We start from the raw sequence: 19,930 nt of genomic DNA on the forward strand, positions 1-19,930 counted from the left end.
TCATGTTAGGACCTAAAATTACAAATGCCTTGAAAATTCAAAGGGGCTCCTGGTCCTTCCCTGGAATAATGATGTCCGTGAACTAAACGTATTTCTTACCTTCAAGCAGAGGATGAAGAAGTCGCCTGCCAAACCGCACTCCTGGCAGTGGGACAGTAAGTCCCCAAGGTGCTCTACCTGGCACTGCTCTGAGGACACCTTCTGGTACAGGGCTTCATCTTCATCTTCATCACTGCAAGGTGAGGTAAATAAGATGGATCACCGAGAGATACTACTTTTGGAAACCCCATTAGTAATCTTCTAAAGTTAACACTATTATTTCCATACAGGAAATCATGCGAAAGAGCTCAGATTTTTATTTTCCAGTGTTTCCATGCTGAAAAAGTATCTGTCCTCAGCAGCTAGGCTGGCATGTCCTACATAGTCATTTGCACAAATGGCGAAGAGATTCATTTTAGGATGGTTGTTGAAGAATTACTACTATTTCACTAAGTTGCAAAAGCCAGGAGGAATTAAAGTGTAGGTCGTATGCATATATTCTGGTTCCTGAGGAAGAGAAGGCTGAAAAGCAAGATCAGGGAGTTCCCATCGTGGTGCATCGGAAATGAATCCGACTAGGAACCATGAGGTTGCAGGTTTGATCCCTGGTCTCGCTCAGTGGGTTAAGGATCCGGCATTGCCGTGAGCTGTGGTGTAGGTCGAAGACGCGGCTCAGATCTGATGTGGCTGTGGCGATTGGACCACTAGCCTGGGAGCCTCCATATATGCTGTGGGTATGGCCCTCAAAAGACAAAATACAAAAAACAAAAACAAAAAACAAAAGCAAGGTCAGACCACAGAGGGCCTTGGATATCATTCAAAGAAACTTGAACTTTTTTTTTCAGTGAGTCACTGAAGAGTTATAGGCAGTGGAAAAGACTTGATCTTCATAGGAGGAGATTCAGTCAATTTCAACTAATAAGAACCAATGAGTTGAGCTGTGAAAATGCATAAAGGTTCAGAAAACTGAGTAGACCAAATTTCCAGTAATAAAATATGACTGAGCTATCAAAAACAATGCTATGATTTCTGTAAAAAGTTTCAAAAGGTATGAAAGCTTTTAGTTTTCATTCATCAAATAAATGAAAAAACTAAGATACAATGTTACTATAACGACTATACCATGTAAATAAATACAAAGGAACAGAAGATGTACTAGAAAACCAAACACTAAAATACTGTAAACAGTGATTAGGATAGTAGTTGATTTTCTTTTCCTCTTTATGCTTTTTTTTTTTTTTTCCTTCTGCTTTTTAGGGTGGCGCCTGCAGCATATAGAAGTTTCCAGGCTAGGGGTCGAATCAGAGCTACAGCTGCTGGCCTACACCACAGCCACAGCAACACGGGATCTGAACTGCGTCTGCAACCCACACCACAGCTCATGGCAACACTGGATCCTTAACCCACCGAGCGAGGCCAGGGATCAACTCGGCATCCATGGATACTAGTCGGATTCATTTCTGCTGAGCTGCAATGGGAACTCCTCTTTAGTATACAAAGAGTATGTATTACTTTTGTGATACAAGAAAGAACAAAACTTCTCAGATTAAATTAAGGAAAAAAAAATCACAGACGTTGCTTCATCTCAGTGAAAAGTACAATTACTAAAGTTGATTTGGCAGACCATCTCACTGGGCAGTATGTCCCAATTTGCCAGTTCACTAATAACATAGTCTTTATACTCCTCTAATAGAATGAATAAGCGATAAATTCAGTTTAAGATTACTTCCTACATTATCCCAGACTCTTCCGGAGTCCTTCAGATCAGTCATGTCATCACCACCACATTTTATGTTAGAAGAAAAGCTGAAATAGCTTCTAAGCTTCTGTGAACCATCCTGTCAAGATGAAGTACCATATTCAAATATCTTTTATTTATTCAAAGGTCTTTTTAAAAAGACATGACAACAATTACCTTAAGAAGCATTATTTTACCCATTCTTGACAGTTCCCGTCGTGGCTCAGTGGTTAGTGAATCCAACTAGGAACCATGAGGTTGCGGTTCGATCCCTGGCCTTGCTCAGTGGGTAAGGATCTGGCGTTGCCGTGAGCTGTGGTGTAGGTCACAGACTCGGCTCAGATCCCATGTTGCTGTGGCTCTGGCGTAGGCTGGTGGCTACAGCTCCGATTCAACCCCTAGCCTGGGAACCTCCATATGCCGCGGGAGCGGCCCAAGAAATGGCAAAAAGACAAAAAAAAAAAAGAAGCATTATTTTACTCATTCTTAAAATTTTAACAAAAAAGTCAATTCCAAATAATTACATTTAGTTCCAGAAAAGTAAACATTCTAAATCCAAGATCATGGAATCTAAGCTACTATTTTAGAATTTTTTTTTTAAGATTTATTTATTATTTAGTTTTTTAGGGCCACACCCTAAGCATGGAGGTTCCCAGGCTAGGGGTGGAATCGGAGCCACAGCTGCCGGCCTACACCACAGCCACTGCAACCCCAGATCTGAGCCGTGTGTGCGACCTACACCACAGCTCACAGCAATGCCAGATCCTTCACCCACTGAACGAGGCCAGGGATTGAACCCACAACCTCACAGTTCCCAGTCAGATTCGTTTTCACTGTGCCATAACAGGAATCCCTAGAATTTCTTTTTTTTTTTTTTTAAATCTTTCCAGACATCACCCCCAGAAAGGGGCCATAACCATAATAGACTAAGCCTCATTGCCAGGACCCGAGAAGCAGGAGTCAGGAAATTCAAGACGCTGCCTTCTTTTTTTTTTTTTTTTTTTTGCTATTTCTTGGGCCGCTCCCATGGCACATGGAGGTTCCCAGGCTGGGGGTCTAATCGGAGCTGTAGCCACTAGCCTACGCCAGAGGCGCAGCAATGCAGGATTCGAGCCGCTTCTGCAAGCTACACCGAAGCTCACGGCAATGCCAGATCCTTAACCCACTGAGCAAGGGCAGGGACCGAACCCGAAACCTCATGGTTCCTAGTCGGAGTCGTTAACCACTGTGCCATGACGGGAACTCCCCTAGAATTTCTTTAATCAAATTTCTTATCCAGACCTGCTGCTGCTGGGCAGAATGGTAGAGTTAAAGGTAAATGGTGATACAGACCTGGTGGTGACATAGACCCTGCCCTTGGAGGACTAGCCCCACATACAGGATCTTTAGAACAAATAGTAAAATCACATACATGCATGCACCACCCTCCACCACCCCACACTTCTCTGGTCTAGTGAGTGTCAATTTTTTTCTTTTTTGAGACATGAAGTGTTTTCAATATCTAATGAAAGCTCTGGACCCTATTTTCAGTTTAAAAAAAAATCCATGTTTGCATATTAAAAAATTGCCTCGTACAAGTTCCCATTGTGACTCGATAACGAGGGTGACTAGCATATCCATGAGGTTGCAGGTTAAGGATCTGGTGTTGCCACGAGCTGTGGTGTGGGTCACAGATAAGGCTTGGATCTGGCATTGCTGTGGCTGTGGCAAAGGCTGGCAGCTGTAGCTCCAATTTGACCCCTAGCCTGGGAACTTCCATATGTTACGGGTGTGGCCCTAAAACTCAAAAAAAAAAAAAAAAATTGCCTTGTGTATAACTTCAAGGGGATTATAGATTCTGAGAAGTCCACGTAGAGACCCTAGGTTAAGGAGCTATTGCTTCTGGCAGTGGATGGAAATTCACTCAATCACTGCAAATTCACTTTTTTCCAACCAAGAAGAGGAACTATAGTTTCAGTAAGAACTGTTGATTGTGACATATGGGCTCTAAAGACTTGCTAAGACAGCAATAAGTTTTGACTACTGAGAAGTCAAAAAATATAAAAATCTCTATCTAGTCACTAAATTCATCCCAGACTAAGCTGTTCCAAAGTGTTTTTAAATAAACATGCCAAAAAAAGTTAAACTCCTTTAGTTCAAGGGCACAGTTATAACCACAAAACCTACTAATGCTCAACTGTCAGTAAATTAGTAGCCTGAGTTTGTATTGATAATTCTCTTTATAATCAATGTGCTTTTTCTATTTTCCTCAAATCTATCATACTCAATAAGTGTTTTAAAACATAACCAAGTTGAGGAGTTCCCATTGTGGCTAAGTGATAACGAATTCGACTAGTATCCATAAGGATGTGGGTTCGATTCCTGGCCCTGCTCAGTGGTTTAAGGATCCATCGTGGCGGTGACTCGTGGTGTAGGTCACAAACAAGGCTTGGATCTGGCATTGCTGTGGCTGTGGTGTAGGCCAGTGGCTACATCTCCTATTCAACCCCGTGTCTGGGAACTTCCATATGCTGCACATTTGCCCTTAAAAAAAAAAAAAAAATTGCAAAAACCTAACCAAGTTCAATGAATTTAAAAAATGAGTTCAGGGAGTTCCCGTCATGGCTCAGAGGAAATGAATCTGACTAGTATCCATGAGGACACAGGTTCGATCCCTGGCCTCGCTCAGTGGGTTAAGGATCTGGTGCTGCCATGAGCTGTGGTGTAGGTCGCAGAGGCAGCTCGGATCTGGTGCTGCTGTGGCTGTGGCGTAGGCTCAAGGCTGCAGCTCCGATTCGACCCCTAGCCTGGGAATCTCCATATGTCGAGGGTTCGGCCCTAAAAAGACCAAAAAAAAAAAAAAAGTTAAATGTAGACACTTTAACAAACAGCAACAACTTTGAATGTGATGTGAAATCTGAGTACAGTAACTGACACCAGTTAACTATCACATGGACTTTGATTAACAAGAACTTAGTTCAGCAGTAATAACATCTACAATAGCACCTAAAAAGTGGAAATCATTTAAAATACACTTATGACCACCTTACACCAGCCAGAATGGCCATCATCCAAAAGTCTACAAACAATAAGTGCTGGAGAGTGTGTGGAGAAAAAGGAACCCTAGTACACTGCTGGTGGGATTGTAAATGGGTGCAACCACTGTGGAAAACAGTATGGAGATGCCTCAGAAAACTAAAAACAGAACTACCATTTGATCCAGCAATCCCACTCCTGGGCATCTATCCAGAGTAAACCATGACTCGAAAAGACACATGTACTCCGATGTTCACTGCAGCACTATTTTCAATAGTCAAAACATGGAAACAACCTAAATGTCCATCGACAGAGGAGAGGATCAAGAAGATGTGGTACATATACACAATGGAATATTACTCAGCCATTAAAAGGAATGAAATACCGGAATTTGTAGCAACATGGATGGACCTAGAAATTATCTTGCTAAGTGAAGTCAGCCATACAGTGAGACACCAACATCAAATGCTATCACTGACATATGGAATCTGAAAAAAGGACAGAATGAACTTCTTTGCAGAACAGATACTGTCTCACAGACTTTGAAAAACTTATGGTTTCCAAAGGAGACAGTTCAGGGGGTGGGGGGATGCACTGGGAGAGTGAGATGGAAATCCATAAAACTGGATTGTGATGATCACTGTACAACTATAAATCTAACAAATTTATTGAGTAATAAAAAAAGAAAAAATTTAAAATTAAAAAAATAAAATACACTTATGAGATGTTGAAGAAATAAATTATCTATTCCACTGACATTTGTTAAGTGTCTTTTAATCAACCCCAGAAGGAAAAAAAACCCACCATAAAAGTACCATAAAAGAGAGCTATCGGATAATTCCCCTTAGGAATAAGTCTGACTCTGAACACACATATACCATTTTCAGAGTCAGCAAGAGAACTGGATTTTTAATGGTGTTGAGGCTGAACATGTGTCTGCCTTTTACTCTGATTCGCTGGCAAAGGTTTTGTGAAGTAGGTGGGCTTGTTGTGATGTAGAGCTGTGAGGCTCCAGTAAACTGAACCTATTAGCTAGCTTCTTGGAGAAACCTGGAGGATTACTTAAGGCTCACATTTCATTTAAGAGATTATAAACAGCAGCACCTCAGCTGCTGGAGTTTCCGGTTTCCTTTCTATCAGCGCCCCCTAGTGAATGGGTCACAGAATGACCTTTCAGGTACAACTAAATCTGAAGAGCAGAAGATGGGTGGACTCACCAAATGGCCTCTTTGATGGTAATCATAATGCCCCCTTGAGCGGCAGCTTTAAAGTGACACAGAGAATGGAGAGAAGGCACAGATCTGTCCAACCCTGCAAATCCTTTCAGGCTAGCAAGTGCTTTCTTCCTCTCCAGCTTCCCCAGGATCCATAATAAGATCTCTTGGCAAAGTGACCTGGCAGAAAAAAGCAGTTAAAAATGAGCTTGTCATCCTACTCCACATATCTAACAAGCTAACATAACAAAAAAAAAAACAAAAACAAAAACAACAACAACAACAACACCTGTCAGGTTCCCTGCATTTTAAACGCCGGCACAATCACCTAGTACTACTGACATACTGGAGTGGAAACTGCTCCCCGTGAACTTCAGAGTGCAAGTATCCTGAACTTCAATGCTCTAGAAGCAGCCCTGAGAAAACACATGGGCCCTAAAGGATTTTTTTTTTTTCTGTAATTCCAACTATATTCATTGCCTCTGGATCAGGCACTGTGAAAGTAAGTCTACACTGATAACACCATCCATGTTCAATGGGACAAAGAGCTGGTGACCAAGAAACAGCACACGGACAAATTCTCACCAACTCCTTATCTCCTCTTATCTGTGCCAACCAACTAGGGCAGGAATGGAAAAAGCGTTTGCCTCTTCCTTCTCAGTCTCTGATGAGGACATGACAGGGCTATGCGGGCTTGGGTTTCAAAACAAAAATAAGAGTTCTTATGGGAATGGCCTTTTGAAGCCAAATTCACATATTTATAGCTTCCCTCTTCCGCTGCACTTCCTCTTGTCACTTCCCTCAAGGTCATGGGCTTTGGTCTAACCAAAAGTTAAGGAGTCAAAGGCAATTATGTAAGCTTCGAATAATCCGCAAGGCTGAGTACTGCCCTTTACCATCGAATGATAACGATGATAACGACCACTTTCTGAGCTTACTATTTGCCAGAGACAGTGCCAAACAACACACAGCCTTCATAACAACCACATGAAGAAGATACTATTACGGTCTATGAGATTACAAGTGGGGGGTTTCCAGACACTGAAAAATCAGAATTCCATAGGACTTTTGGAGTGCCCGTCGTGGCGCGGTGGTTAACGAATCGGACTAGGAACCATGAGGTTGCGGGTTTGATCCCTGGCCTTGCTCAGTGGGCTAAGGATCTGGCGTTGCCGTGAGCTGCGGTGTCCATAGGACTTTTGGAGTGCCCGTCGTGGCGCGGTGGTTAACGAATCGGACTAGGAACCATGAGGTTGCAGGTTTGATCCCTGGACTTGCTCAGTGGGTTAAGGATGAGCTGTGGTGTAGGTTGCAGACGTGGCTGGATCCTGCGTTGCTGTGGCTCCGGTGTAGGCTGGCGGCTACAGCTCCAATTAGACCCCTAGTCTGGGAATCTCCATATGCCATGGGAGTGGCCCTAGAAAAGGCAAAAAGACGAAAAAAAAAAAAAAGAATTCCACAGGACTTTAGAAGGGCTATAAAGTCCTGTAAGGAAGATGAAACGACATAATGGCTGTGAAATGAGAGCTGATACAAAAATGAGTCCTACTTAAATGCCACTACAAAAGGTTATTTTCTGGATGACTAAGGACTCCTTCGTTCTAAACTACACCGCACAGCACACATATACCAATCCCAGCCTAAATTACAGAGTGCCACATTCAGATCCAGATTTCCCCAACTTGCCTTCTAACTTCTCACAAGGTATTTATGAGCCAATCTCGATTTCCTCCTCCCTAGACATGTAATTCCAGTATTTCTCACGGATCAACCAGTGGCATGTTCACACATGTAAACCGAGGTTCACCTCTGGAGTCTAAGACAGGCTGAGGAAAGTCATCCTAAAAGCAAGATCCAATCCCCTGCAACCTGCAAAGTCCTCTTTCTTTCCTAGAGGGCTGTCAAATGTTTTCCTGATTTTGAAAAAAATAATTTACCAAGTGGCATAAATCATATTCAAAATAAGAACAACATGCAAGAAAGACATCACTATTTACAGACGGTAAGGTTCTCTGGTTGTTACCTGGTGTGAGACACACTCTGCTTGGTAAAGCAGTAGAGAGAGAAGAGCACTCCCAGCACCGGGAGCAGGGAATCCACCAAAACGGTTACAGGGTCATTCCCGACCACGTACACCTAGGGAAAAGCAAAGGGTCCACAGTGAGTGCAAGGCCAGAGGAACAGGAATCAAACACCACACGCTGGAGTTCCCTTGTGGTGCAGTAGGTTAAGGATCTGGCGTTGTCCCTGCAGTGGCTTGGGTGGCTGCTGTGGCACAGGTTCGATCCCTGGACCCAGAACTTTCACATGCTGTGGGCATGGCCCCCCAAAATGAGAAACCAAATCAAACCCAACCAAAACACCACGCACTTATTAGAGGGCTTGGAGTCTAGTCCTGAGGTGAACAAGTTTAGTTCTAAGGCTACGGAAGCCATCTGAGACTGGCAGACAGGCTGAAGCTCAGGGACACTGAGCCAGAGCATCACCCTTTCATGTCTGCAGCCTCAAGAACTGCAGGGTGACCCCGGGAAGTGGACCCGCTTTCTGACCCCTTCCTTGCCTACTTCTGACTCCCTCCGAGTCTCATCTGTTATTCATCTCTACAATAATTATCTCACTGTTGAAGGCCCTGCTATTAGGAACTAATAAGCAATTACCGCCAAACAGAGAAGCTGAAGACTACCTACATCTGAAAGAAAACAAAGCAAAACAAAACAAAGCTTGCTTTAGATCTGTCATTCTTAGGACATAAATGCCACACGGGCATGTCGTATGCTTCCTAGTTCTAATAAGATGTTCAAATAAATTATGCTGTGCGCCTGGATCTGCGCTGGGCTTTACAGGGTTAAGTGTGTGAGAATGCTGATGTTATTAACAATAATTATGTTAAATATTGTATTTGTACCTCTCAAAAAAGATTCAACAAACTCTTCTGAATACTCACTGGAATCAAAGCACTGTTTAGGCACCGCAGTGAATACGAATGTGAACAAGAACTGTTACTCTCTCACTGCTTATGATCCAGCAGGAAGAAATTTTCAAGTAAACCAACAATAATAATAACAATATTCAAAGTGGATCATTTAAAGTATCTTATGAAGTGCCAAAATGCTATGCAAAACTCCAATCAAACACAACAGGATTTTTAAAACGCAATTCTGTTATAGTAAATTAATTAAAATCTGGAGACAGTGACAATGATAAAAGAAGAAAAAAGAGGAACTGACAATGATTACGCCCCAAATGTGAGTTTCAGGAACTACGCCAGGATTTTTATCTTCCAGGTACTATGTTAGCTTCTTTAAAGAGTTAGCTCATCGAAATTATGAAAATCTCACAAAGTGTTAGCAGACCTATTTTAAAGGTTGAGAAAAAGAAAACTTAAAGAGGCCCTAATTTACACAAGGTGTTGAGCTACAGATCAATGATGTTTTTGGGAAACTAAAGGTCATGGCAGCAAGGTGGAAAAATCTCTGTGCTTTTCCAGAGAGCCTTGTCCCTTTAAATCAACCCCAATTTTTCACACTCTTTAAGCCTCCCAGCTTCTCTGCGGAGCCTGATAACCAAGGAGCCGGCTTCCTGTGTATGATTTAATCTCCATAAACCCAGCTAAATGAGGGGCATTGTGCAGCGGTGTTCAGAAATAATATGCAGGCCTAATTATGATATCACCAATTAATTACAGGAGGTAAAAAAGAGATTTCCCAGATAACGTAAGGGCCTATTGTTAGGTTCTGGATCGTGTGTTCCCTGGGGTAATCCCTGTGGAGCCATCCTTCCTCACCAGCATCTTTCACACACACATACACGATACAAAACAAAACCAAAAAAAATGAAGTTAAATATCTATTATTTACCGGCTTGGATGGGCCAAAGCACCTCCAACTTTAACATGAATTCAAATCAAGCACATTTCTCAGAGGTAAATGTTGTTGTTGATAAACTCTACCAATTTTAAAATTCTCTTCTTTTTTTTTTTCTTTTTAGGGCTGCACCTGCGGCATATGGAGGTTCCCAGGCTAGGGGTCAAACCAGAGCTGCAGCTGCCAGCCTATGCCACAGCCACGGCAACATCAGAAACAGAAGAAAAACTCCAGAGCTATTTATATGTGATTCGTTTTTAAATAAAGGTTCAGTCTATGTTTACTGAGTGCCAGTTATGTGCTAAACAAATTTGTGGTTCTGTCCCCTCTCTAGAAAGAATGCTGCTCTGAATCTGAGAAACAGATTATCTGATTCAAAGACGCATTTCTTCTAGAGAGGGGACAGAAAATAATAAATACATAAAATCGGACAGTGATAAGTGCTATGAAGAAAAACAGTAACAGGTTAAAGGAATAGAGTCTGATTAGTGGAAGAGCATGTGGAAAGAGGGAGAAATTAAGAATAACTCATCATCGGGAGTTCCTGGCTCAGCTTAATGAATCTGACTAGTATCCATGAAGATGCGGGTTCAATCCCTGGCCGTGCTCAGTGGGTTAATAAGGATCTGGTGTTGCCATGAACTGTGGTGTGGGTCGCAAACACGGCTCAGATCCTGCGTTGCTGTGACTGTGGTGTAGACTGGCAGCTGCAGCTCTGATTCGACCCCTAGCCTGGAACCTCCATATGCTGCAGGTGCAGCCCTAAAAAGGAAAAAAAAAAAAAAAAAAGAATAACTCATCATTAACTAATAATCCATTAAGTTCACAGATAAGAAGAGAGAAATGAGGATTTTTTTTTTCAAAGTGGAAAAACTTAGAGGTAAAGTGTCCCTTTGCTCAATCTGATCAATGAGTTTTCTCTGTGCTATCTCAAAGAACTTGACTGGCCTCAGCTTGGCACATATAGGACTGTCACCTCCCCTCCAACATTAAAACTTCCTCCTTGTACTAAGCCTCAATCTACTTCTTTTTAAATTTTAATAGTGAAATAGTTCTTTTAAATTTAATAGTGAAAGTTCATTTTCTGAAAGTTCTGGAGTGGCCATCTAAAAACAATTCATCACAATGAGATCCTGATGTATAGCACAGGGAACAATATCGAGTCACGTGGGATGGAACATGATGGAGGATAATATGAGAAAAAGAATGTATATATGTGTGTGTGACTGGGTCACGTTGCTGTACAGTAGCAAATTGACAGAACATTGTAAACCAACTATGATGGAAAAAATAAAAATCATTTAAAAATAAAAATAAAAAAATAAACTGACTGCTGGAAAAAAAATTCATCAAAATCCAGTTCTTTCATCTACATTATGGCTCTGCATCTTGATGAACAGATTGTATTTTATAGATAAAAGACAAAGAGTGTGGAACTTATTTAATTGACCCAGCTCAAGTTCTACGGCTTCCATAGGCCTGCTATATTATTTGTTCAACTATTCATTCACTCGTTCATTCATTCATTCATTCTCTAATTCAAATATTCATTCATCTAACCACCATCAATGACTTTTCTCCTCTAAATTCCAATAGCATTTTAGGGCTTGTAACATATAATTAGTCCTTGAATATATAGCTAACGCTGACCTCTTCAACTAGCGTGGAAGGCAAAAGTCAAGTTCCCTACCTCAGCACCTGTCGGAGTAGATGATTAAGTTATATTACCTGAATTTTTGGTGAAGATGCAGTTTAAATGCAATAGTATACAATTTAAAAGAACCCTGCTGTTACTGCTTTTACAAAGCAAACAATAACCTCCATTTATTCCATGTCCACTCAAGAATGAACCAGGTATTCAGCTAAACACTCGACATACAGTCAAGTCTCACAAGATTCCTGCAAGTTAATCATTTTATTCTAATTCTAAAACTGTGGAAAAGCTCAGAGAAGTGAAATTAGTTGAGCGAAGGTAGACTATTATTAATGGCAGGGCCAGGATGAACCCAGATCTGTCTGACATAAAATCCATGCACAACCCATAGAGACAGAAAGCAGATGACCAGTTGCCAGGGTTGAAGAGAGGGAGAAATGGAGACTGACTGCTTAGTGGGTATGGTGTTTCCTTTTCTTTTTAGGGCCGCATCTGCAGCACATGGAAGTTGCTGAACCACAGTTGACGCTGCCAGCCAATGGAACACTAGATCCAAGCCACAACTGTGACCTACACCAAAGCTGGAGGCAACGCTGATCCTTAATCCACTGAGCAAGGCCAGGGATTGAACCCACATCCTCATGGACACTATGTCAGGTTCTTAACCTGCTGAGCCAAAATGGAACTCCATATTTTGGGGGCTGGGTATGGGGTTTCCATTTGGGGTGATGAAAAAGTTCCAGAAGTAGACAGTGGGGATGGTTGTGCAACACTGTGAATGCCACTGAATTGCACACTAACATCGTTAAAAAGGAAAATTTTATGTTATGCGTATTTTCTCAGTGTAAAAACAGCAAAGCATGTACCCCATGGCCTCCCAATACAGACTTCCTCTTGTGCATAATGATATTTTTATTGCTTCAATCCCTAACCCCTACCAACTTTATCCCAGCTGCTGCCCCTCAGAAGCAGTAGATCCCAGGAAGTTCCCTTGTGGTGCAGCTGGTTAAGGATCTGGTGTTGCCACAGCTGTGGAGCAGGCCTCAACTGCAGTAAGCGTTTGGTCCCTGGCCCGGGAACTTCTACATGACACAGCAGGGCCAAAGAAAGAAAAAGAAAAATCAGTAGCTCCCAACTTGTTATTAACAACCCTTTCCTGCAACCACTGCAAAGTAGGGCTGAAATTCCAAGTGGCACCATGGACAGCAGCTTCGGTAAGGTCTCCTCTTGCTCCTCCTGAGAGTCTTGGGCCCCCTCCTACCAAGTCTTCCAGCCAGCCCTTTTCCACCCAGAGCCCCCTCCTTCTAATCTCTTGACTAATCAAGTGTCAAAACTCCTTCCTATCTAATCTAGCGTTCTCTGACTCCGTCGCAAGTTTGCTCATCGTCTCCTACACTTCTCTGGTTCCTCAGAAGAGGGAAGAGTAGTTGAAAAGAATGAACCATCCCTCCCCACCTCAACATTTTTGAAACAGTAAATCTTCAACCTGACCAAGGTGTAACAAATTTCTGCCTCTCCTCACATGCTTTCTGTTCCATGAGCCTGAAGTTAATACTCTTAAGATGGTGTCAAAAAGTTTCTCTGAGAGTAAGTGAAATGGTGCTTTGAAGAAAAGTAGAATTTCTGTAAGTACCTGTGTCTTTTCCAGTATAAAAGTGTAGGACAGGGCTAAGGGGCAAAATAAGAGACCAGCCTGGATCTAGGAAAACCAAAACAGCTCAGAACAGATTAGAAAAGGAGACAGACGGGTACCAATGACCCCAGTGGCAGCTTGGGGGTTCCCTGCTTCCTTTTTGAGGATTTCCACATCCCCTTATGGAGGCATCTTGGCTTTCTACTCCAGATCCAGCCATGAGAAGAGGCGTCTGTGGTGAAGCCTCACAACCCTTCATCTAAACTTAGAGAACTGCTGCTCTAACAAGTAAGAGAGGCAGCATCTGGGTACTCGTAACTAATAATCACGCTCTGCTGAAGCTCTTTCTTTGCTTGACAAGAAGCTCCCTGAAAGCAGCAGGTTGCTCTTAATCATTTCCGTATCTGTAAACCAAGCAGAGTGTCTGGCATTCACCAGGCACTCAGTAAATGTTTTGGTGACTGATTAATTGAATCAAAGAATGAATGAACAAAGCAGACTGACGGCTGTTTACTTTCCCCAAAGCTCTATTTTTGTGGTGAAGTTATAATGCCTTCTCCATTTTCCTTTTTTTTTTTTTTTTTTTTTTTTTTTAAAGCTGTAGTTGGAAGCTATTCCATCAGTGCAAACTAACTGAACAGAGTCACAGTACTTCAGCCATGGAAGGGACAGCAGAATGAACAACGCAAGGCTTGATTTTATTATATTGGTTTGTTCGGAATCTATCTTTAAGGTCAGGAGGACTGCGTTTCTCTGGAAGGATTGACTGGAAATGTGAATTTAAAAAGAAAGGAAAAACTCGGAGGCATCAAAATGGTCCAATGTATTAGGAATAAACATGCGTTTCTGTTTCAAAGCAAAACAAAACAGAAAGCAGCCCCCACATGCTCATTCCATGGACTCCACTCCTTGTTAAACCCATCCCTTAAAGACCACTGGAGAGGGGACGAAAAAGTACCGGGAGGTCGGGAGTCAGGAAATGTGCCTGTGATAGTGCTTCTGCCACCTACAGGACGGCTCACAGCCGCACATTAAGTGAGCGAACAGGGATGAGAGGTTTACACCTCTCTCCGCCCCAGTTACCTCATGTATAATGTAGGCTGTTAAGCTTCCATCATAAGGACCTGTTAAGATAGTGCATGCTAAAATATTTTGTAAAATACACAGCCACATGCAAACTTAAATTTATTCCCAAATATTTTATTCTTGTTGATGCTACTGTAGATGGAAGAGTTTTCTTAATTTACGGCCCTATTTTCCGCAGGGATGTACGTGTGCAGAAATATAAGCATGACGAGCCTCTTCAGAATGAGGCTGACAGAATCCTAACACGGAAATCCGGGACACGCTGGAACTTGATTTTACCCCTGTTACAGATTAAACTAGTCAAAGGCTGCCTTCTGAAACATCACAGTGATCTTTTTGATAGTAGTATTTCAGAACTTCTAATGCACTTACTCAGTTTAATTAAGACTTGCAAGAAGCAAAAGAACCAGGCAAGTTACTTAATATAATATTTTTACACTGTGCATGCTTTCAGAGCATAATGCATAAAATAGTCTTTAAAGAAAAGAATTTCCCTGAACCAAAAAGGAACGGACAGTTTTTGAGCACCTATTATGCACTAAAGAATGCAGTGAACCTACCGAAAGTTACCTTATTCATCCACCTGCAACTCAAGTGTCAAATTTAAGTCACCTAAAGTCACATGGACAGTCAACCCTGGAACCAAATCCCAATCTAGGCCCTCTGACTCAAAAGGCCAGTTGCTTCACTCCACTGTACCACAGAGTCTGAACTGAAGCATTTAGACAATCTAATACTTCAATCTCCCACATCCTTGAAGGATTCTTCTTTTAGTCCTTGGCGTGTCATTCAAGATCTTCATTCAACAGGAGATAGAAACATCCAAAGAGAATGACTGCCCTTAGGGAGGGGCCATGGGTGGGAGGGAGACTAACTTTTCACTGCAGAGCCTTTGGCACTTGTTAAATCTGTACCATGTGCAAATATTATCTTTTTAAAACAAAGAAAGAGAGTGAGAGAAAGATAGAGGGAAGGAAATACTGGTCCTGTGACCAGCACTGTCACTCGCTAGTATGATTTGGGACAAGTCACTTCACCATCTTTCGGCTTTTGTTTCCTTTACTGTAAAATGAGGGATTAATTTGTCAAAACCCAAAGAATGTACCACATCAAGGGTGAACTTTAATGCCAATTATGGATTTAGGATGACACCGATATATCAATATAGGTTCATCAACCGTAACAACTACACCATTGGGTGTGGGATGCTGACGGTGGGGGAGGCTGTGGGCGCGGCTGTGGGGAGGGTGTGGGCAGAAAACACATGGGAACTCTCTGTACTTCCCACTCAATTTTTCTGTGAACCTAAAACTGCTCTAAAAAAATAGTCTATTTAAAAAATGAAGGGTCATACTAATTATTTCTGAAGTTCCTTCCAGCTCTAAGATTGTATTATTCTAATTTACTCTATACAAATAATTAAAAATTCAGAAGGAGGAGTCACCTGGTCAATCTGACAGAGAAACTGTAATTAGAAATTCATTAAGATTAGATGCGGGGAAAAAAGACAGGGATACTTAAAGTCAAGAGTCCCTGAACCTGGAAACAGAGAGAGAAAATGGAAAGGAGAATATAGAAAATAAAGTAATTAGGTTCCTTCTATCCTTTTCTACCTTAAAATTTCTTCTGCCTCTAGGGAGTCTCGGGCTAATACCATGAGGAACACTCAAAGGCAATATCCCTCTGGCCCCAGTATTGGATTCTGGCCAGTTCTCTCTCTCTCTTTTTTTTTGTTTTTTTGTTTTTTTGTTTTTAGGGCTGTACCCACAGCATATGGGGGTTTCCAGGCTACAGGTCGAATTGGAGCTACGGCTGCCGGCCTATGTCACAGCCACAGCAATTCAGGATCTGAGCCTCATCTGTAACCTACACCACAGCTCACAGCAACGAGGGATCTTTAATCCACTGAGCAAGGCAAGGGATCAAACCTGCAACCTCTTGGTTCCTAGTCGGATTCCTTTCCGCTGAGCCACAATGGGAACTCCTGGCCAGTTCTCTTAACAGCAAGAAAATGTCCAAATCAGAAACTCTTTTACCCTGTCCTACCCAGAACCAATTTCTCTGCAATCTGGGCCTCCTTTCCCTCGCTAAGAAAAGGAAAAAACATCAATTCCTCTCATATCAGGGAGGACAAAAGAACGTAAGCATTCTAGACGCTGGACACTCAGAGGCAGAGGAGACAGAACGGGAAGCCAGGGGACTAAAAGCTATTTGAGCTGCATATCTCCTTTCTGGCTTAGATAATGTGACCAGAAATAAGGTACACTTACAGAAATGATAAGAATTATTTATGCAGAAAAAGTGCAAGTGGCTATGCCAAGTTTTCATTTCAATTCAACTAGTACCTGTATATATACCTGTATTGCTGACAACTTTGCACCTGGCCCACCAGAGCCACCTTGCCCCACCCACTGCTCTACATGAAAGATACAAGTGTAGAAAGCCCTTCCCTTGTCATTGTTCCTGCCATGAAATTTTCATCTAGAGAGTTGAGAGTTTATTCCTTTTTTTTTTGGCCATGCCCACGCATGTGGAAGTTCCCAGGCCAGGGAACAAACTCACGCCACAGCAATGACAATTCCAGATCCTTAATCATTAAGCCACTAGGGAACTCCCAAGAGTTTATTACTTTAAATACTAAAATGTATTTATATTTTAGCTCTTTTGGAAGGAGACTTTTCTTTTTTTTTTTTTTTTAATTTTTGTTGTTGTTGTTGCTATTTCTTGGGTCACTCCCACGGCATATGGAGGTTCCCAGGCTAGGGGTTGAATCGGAGCTGTAGCCACCAGCCTACGCCAGAGCCAAAGCAACGCGGGATCCGAGCCGCGTCTGCAACCTACACCACAGCTCACGGCAACGCCGGATCGTTAACCCACTGAGCAAGGGCAGGGACCAAACCCGCAACCTCATGGCTCCTAGTCGGATTCGTTAACCACTGCGCCACGACGGGAACTCCTGGAAGGAGACTTTTCTAAAATGGATCACATGCAATCCCCATCTTCTTCTTTTTTTTTTTTTTTTTTGGTCTTTTTGCCATTTTTTGGGCCGCTCCCGCAGCATATGGAGGTTCCCAGGCTAGGGGTCCAATTGGAGCTGTAGCTGCCAGCCTACGCCAGAGCCATAGCAACACGGGATCCGAGCCGCTTCTGCAACCTACACCACAGCTCACGGCAACGCCAGATCGTTAACCCACTGAGCAAGGGGCACGGATCGAACCCGCAACCTCATGGTTCCCAGTTGGATTCATTAACCACTGTGCCACGACGGGAACTCCCCCCATCTTCTTGACCAAAGTATACTGAACATATCAGCCCCAAAAGACTTTGTTTTCCAAGTGATTATGCTTTGGGGGAGGGTAGTATTTTTTCTGCCTCCTTTCTTACTCTTTGGCTTTTTTTTTTTTTTTTTTTTTTGTCTTTTTAGGGCCACACCGGAGGCATATGGAAGTTTCCAGGCTGAAGGTCGAATCAGGGCTGTAGCTGCAGGCCTACACCACAGCATAGCCACAGCAATGCCAGATCTGGAGCCACATCTGCAACCTACACCACAGCTCACAGCAATGCCAGATCCTTAACTCACTGAGCGAAGCCAGGGATCAAACCTACATGCTCATGGATACCAAGTCAGGTTCGTTACCACTGAGCCACGATGGAACTCTGCTTTTTTGCTCTTGTCATTATGCCTTAGTTAGTATAACTAACTTCTAATTTATTACTTCAAATTCTGCTGTGGTCTTAAAAACCAGATGACCAATCTGATCAGGACTGTGTATAAGGCAAAGATGAAACTGGCTGTGTGGAACTAAGGGGCTCTACAGTGGGACTGAGACGGCAGCCAGACGGACAGCTGTCCTAACACAGGTGTCATGGGATGATAAATTGGAAATATCAAGTGAGACACCAAAACAAAATAGACTCCAAACTCCAAAGTAAGATACCGGACTATAAGGAGATCAGGACTATTAAAAACCTTCTCATTCTGAAAGAGCATAGAGAAGACCGAAGGTGTGGCGACTGAGAGGAGGCTGGTAAAGAGGATTTCTTTGGAGAAAGTTCTTGGTGCGAGTGAGTGCCATGCCGCAAATCACCAATGCTAAAAAGACAACCCAGGTAAAAAAAATAGGCAAAGGGCTTAAGCGAAATTTCTCCAGGACATGCACATGGCCAATAAGCACATGATGGCTGTTCAACAGCATTAACTACCAGGGAAATGTAAGTCAGAGCCACACTGAGACACCACTTTACTCCCACCAGGAAAGCTTTAAAAAAAAAAATGATAATAACAAGTGTTGGCCATAATGTGGTTATATTTGAATCCTCATAGATTGCTGGTGAGACTGTAGAATGGTGGAGTCGCTTGAGAAAATGATCTGGCAACACCTCAAGAGGTTAAATGTAGGGAGTTCCCGTCGTGGTGCAGTGGTTAACGAATCCGACTAGGAACCATGAGGTTGTGGGTTCGGTCCCTGCCCTTGCTCAGTGGGTTAACGATCCGGCGTTGCCGTGAGCTGTGGTGTAGGTTGCAGACACGGCTCGGATCCCGCGTTGCTGTGGCTCTGGCGTAGGCCAGTGGCTACAGCTCCGATTCGACCCCTAGCTTGGGAACCTCCATATGCCACGGGAGTGGCCCAAGAAATAGCAACAACAACAACAACAACAAAGAGGTTAAATGTAGAGTTACCATATGACCTGACAATTCCACTCTTAGGCATACGACCAAGAGAAATGACAGCATAATATACACAGAAGCCTGTATGTGAGTGTCCACAGCAACATTGTTCATAATAGCCAAGATGTCGAAATAACACAAATTTCCACCAACTGATAAATACGGAACAAAATGTGCTATATCCGTACCAAGGAACACTATTTGGTATTAAAGGGTAGGAAGAATGCTCAGCCACTGCTCTATCTTCATGATTTTGGACACTGCTCAGCACATGTGATGCCAAAGAAACTGGATGAAACAGAAAGAGTGCCTAATATTATTCTATCTTCAAGGCTCAACGTCCTTTTAGGAGGCCTGATAAAAATCAACAGTGTTGTCTTTTAAGTATGGGAGGCCAGATCCCTTAACCCAATCAAGGGCTGGGGATCGAACCCACGCCCTGACTCTGCAGAGATGCTGCTGATCCCATGAAGCCACAGCAGGAACTCCAGACTTCTGATTTTTTTTTTTTTTTTTTTTTTTTTTTTTTAATGGCTGCACCCACAGCATATGGAGGTTCCCAGGCTAGGGGTCAAATCAGAGCTGCAGCTGCTGACTTACACCACAGCCACAGCAACACCAGATCCTTAACCCACTGAGCGAGGCCAGGATAGAACCCTCAACCTCATGGTTCCTAGTCCGATTTGTTAACCACTGAGCCACGATGGGAACTCCCAGACTTCTGATTTTGAGTGTGTGTGCATCTTTGTAAAATAAATGTTAAGGAGCTTAAAAAAAAATAAAAGTAGGAAGAACAGCTTCAAGATACAATACAGATGAATCTTATATAAACAATGAAGAGCCAATTACAAAAGACTCCATATGATTCTACTTATATGAAATGTGCAGAACAGACAAATCTATAGAGACAGAAAGTAGATTAGTGGTTGCCTAGGGCTGGGGCAAAGTGGGGAGGAAAGGAAGTAACACTAATAGGTCTGGGGTTCTTGGTGGGGGGACACACTCTAAAATTAGATTGC

General features: G+C 42.6%; 1 protein-coding gene across 1 annotated transcript in view; it reads right to left on the bottom strand.

The window, feature by feature from the left end:
* Nucleotides 1-19,930, bottom strand: part of TANGO6 (transport and golgi organization 6 homolog) — a 201,506-nt gene that overhangs the window by 137,290 nt on the left and 44,286 nt on the right. The window contains 3 exon segments of the mRNA XM_021093875.1: nucleotides 100-232; nucleotides 6,010-6,186; nucleotides 8,030-8,142. Of these exon segments, the coding sequence (XP_020949534.1) occupies nucleotides 100-232; nucleotides 6,010-6,186; nucleotides 8,030-8,142 (423 nt within the window).

This window comes from Sus scrofa, chromosome 6 (genome assembly GCF_000003025.6).
Source record: "Sus scrofa isolate TJ Tabasco breed Duroc chromosome 6, Sscrofa11.1, whole genome shotgun sequence".
NCBI lineage: Eukaryota > Metazoa > Chordata > Mammalia > Artiodactyla > Suidae > Sus > Sus scrofa.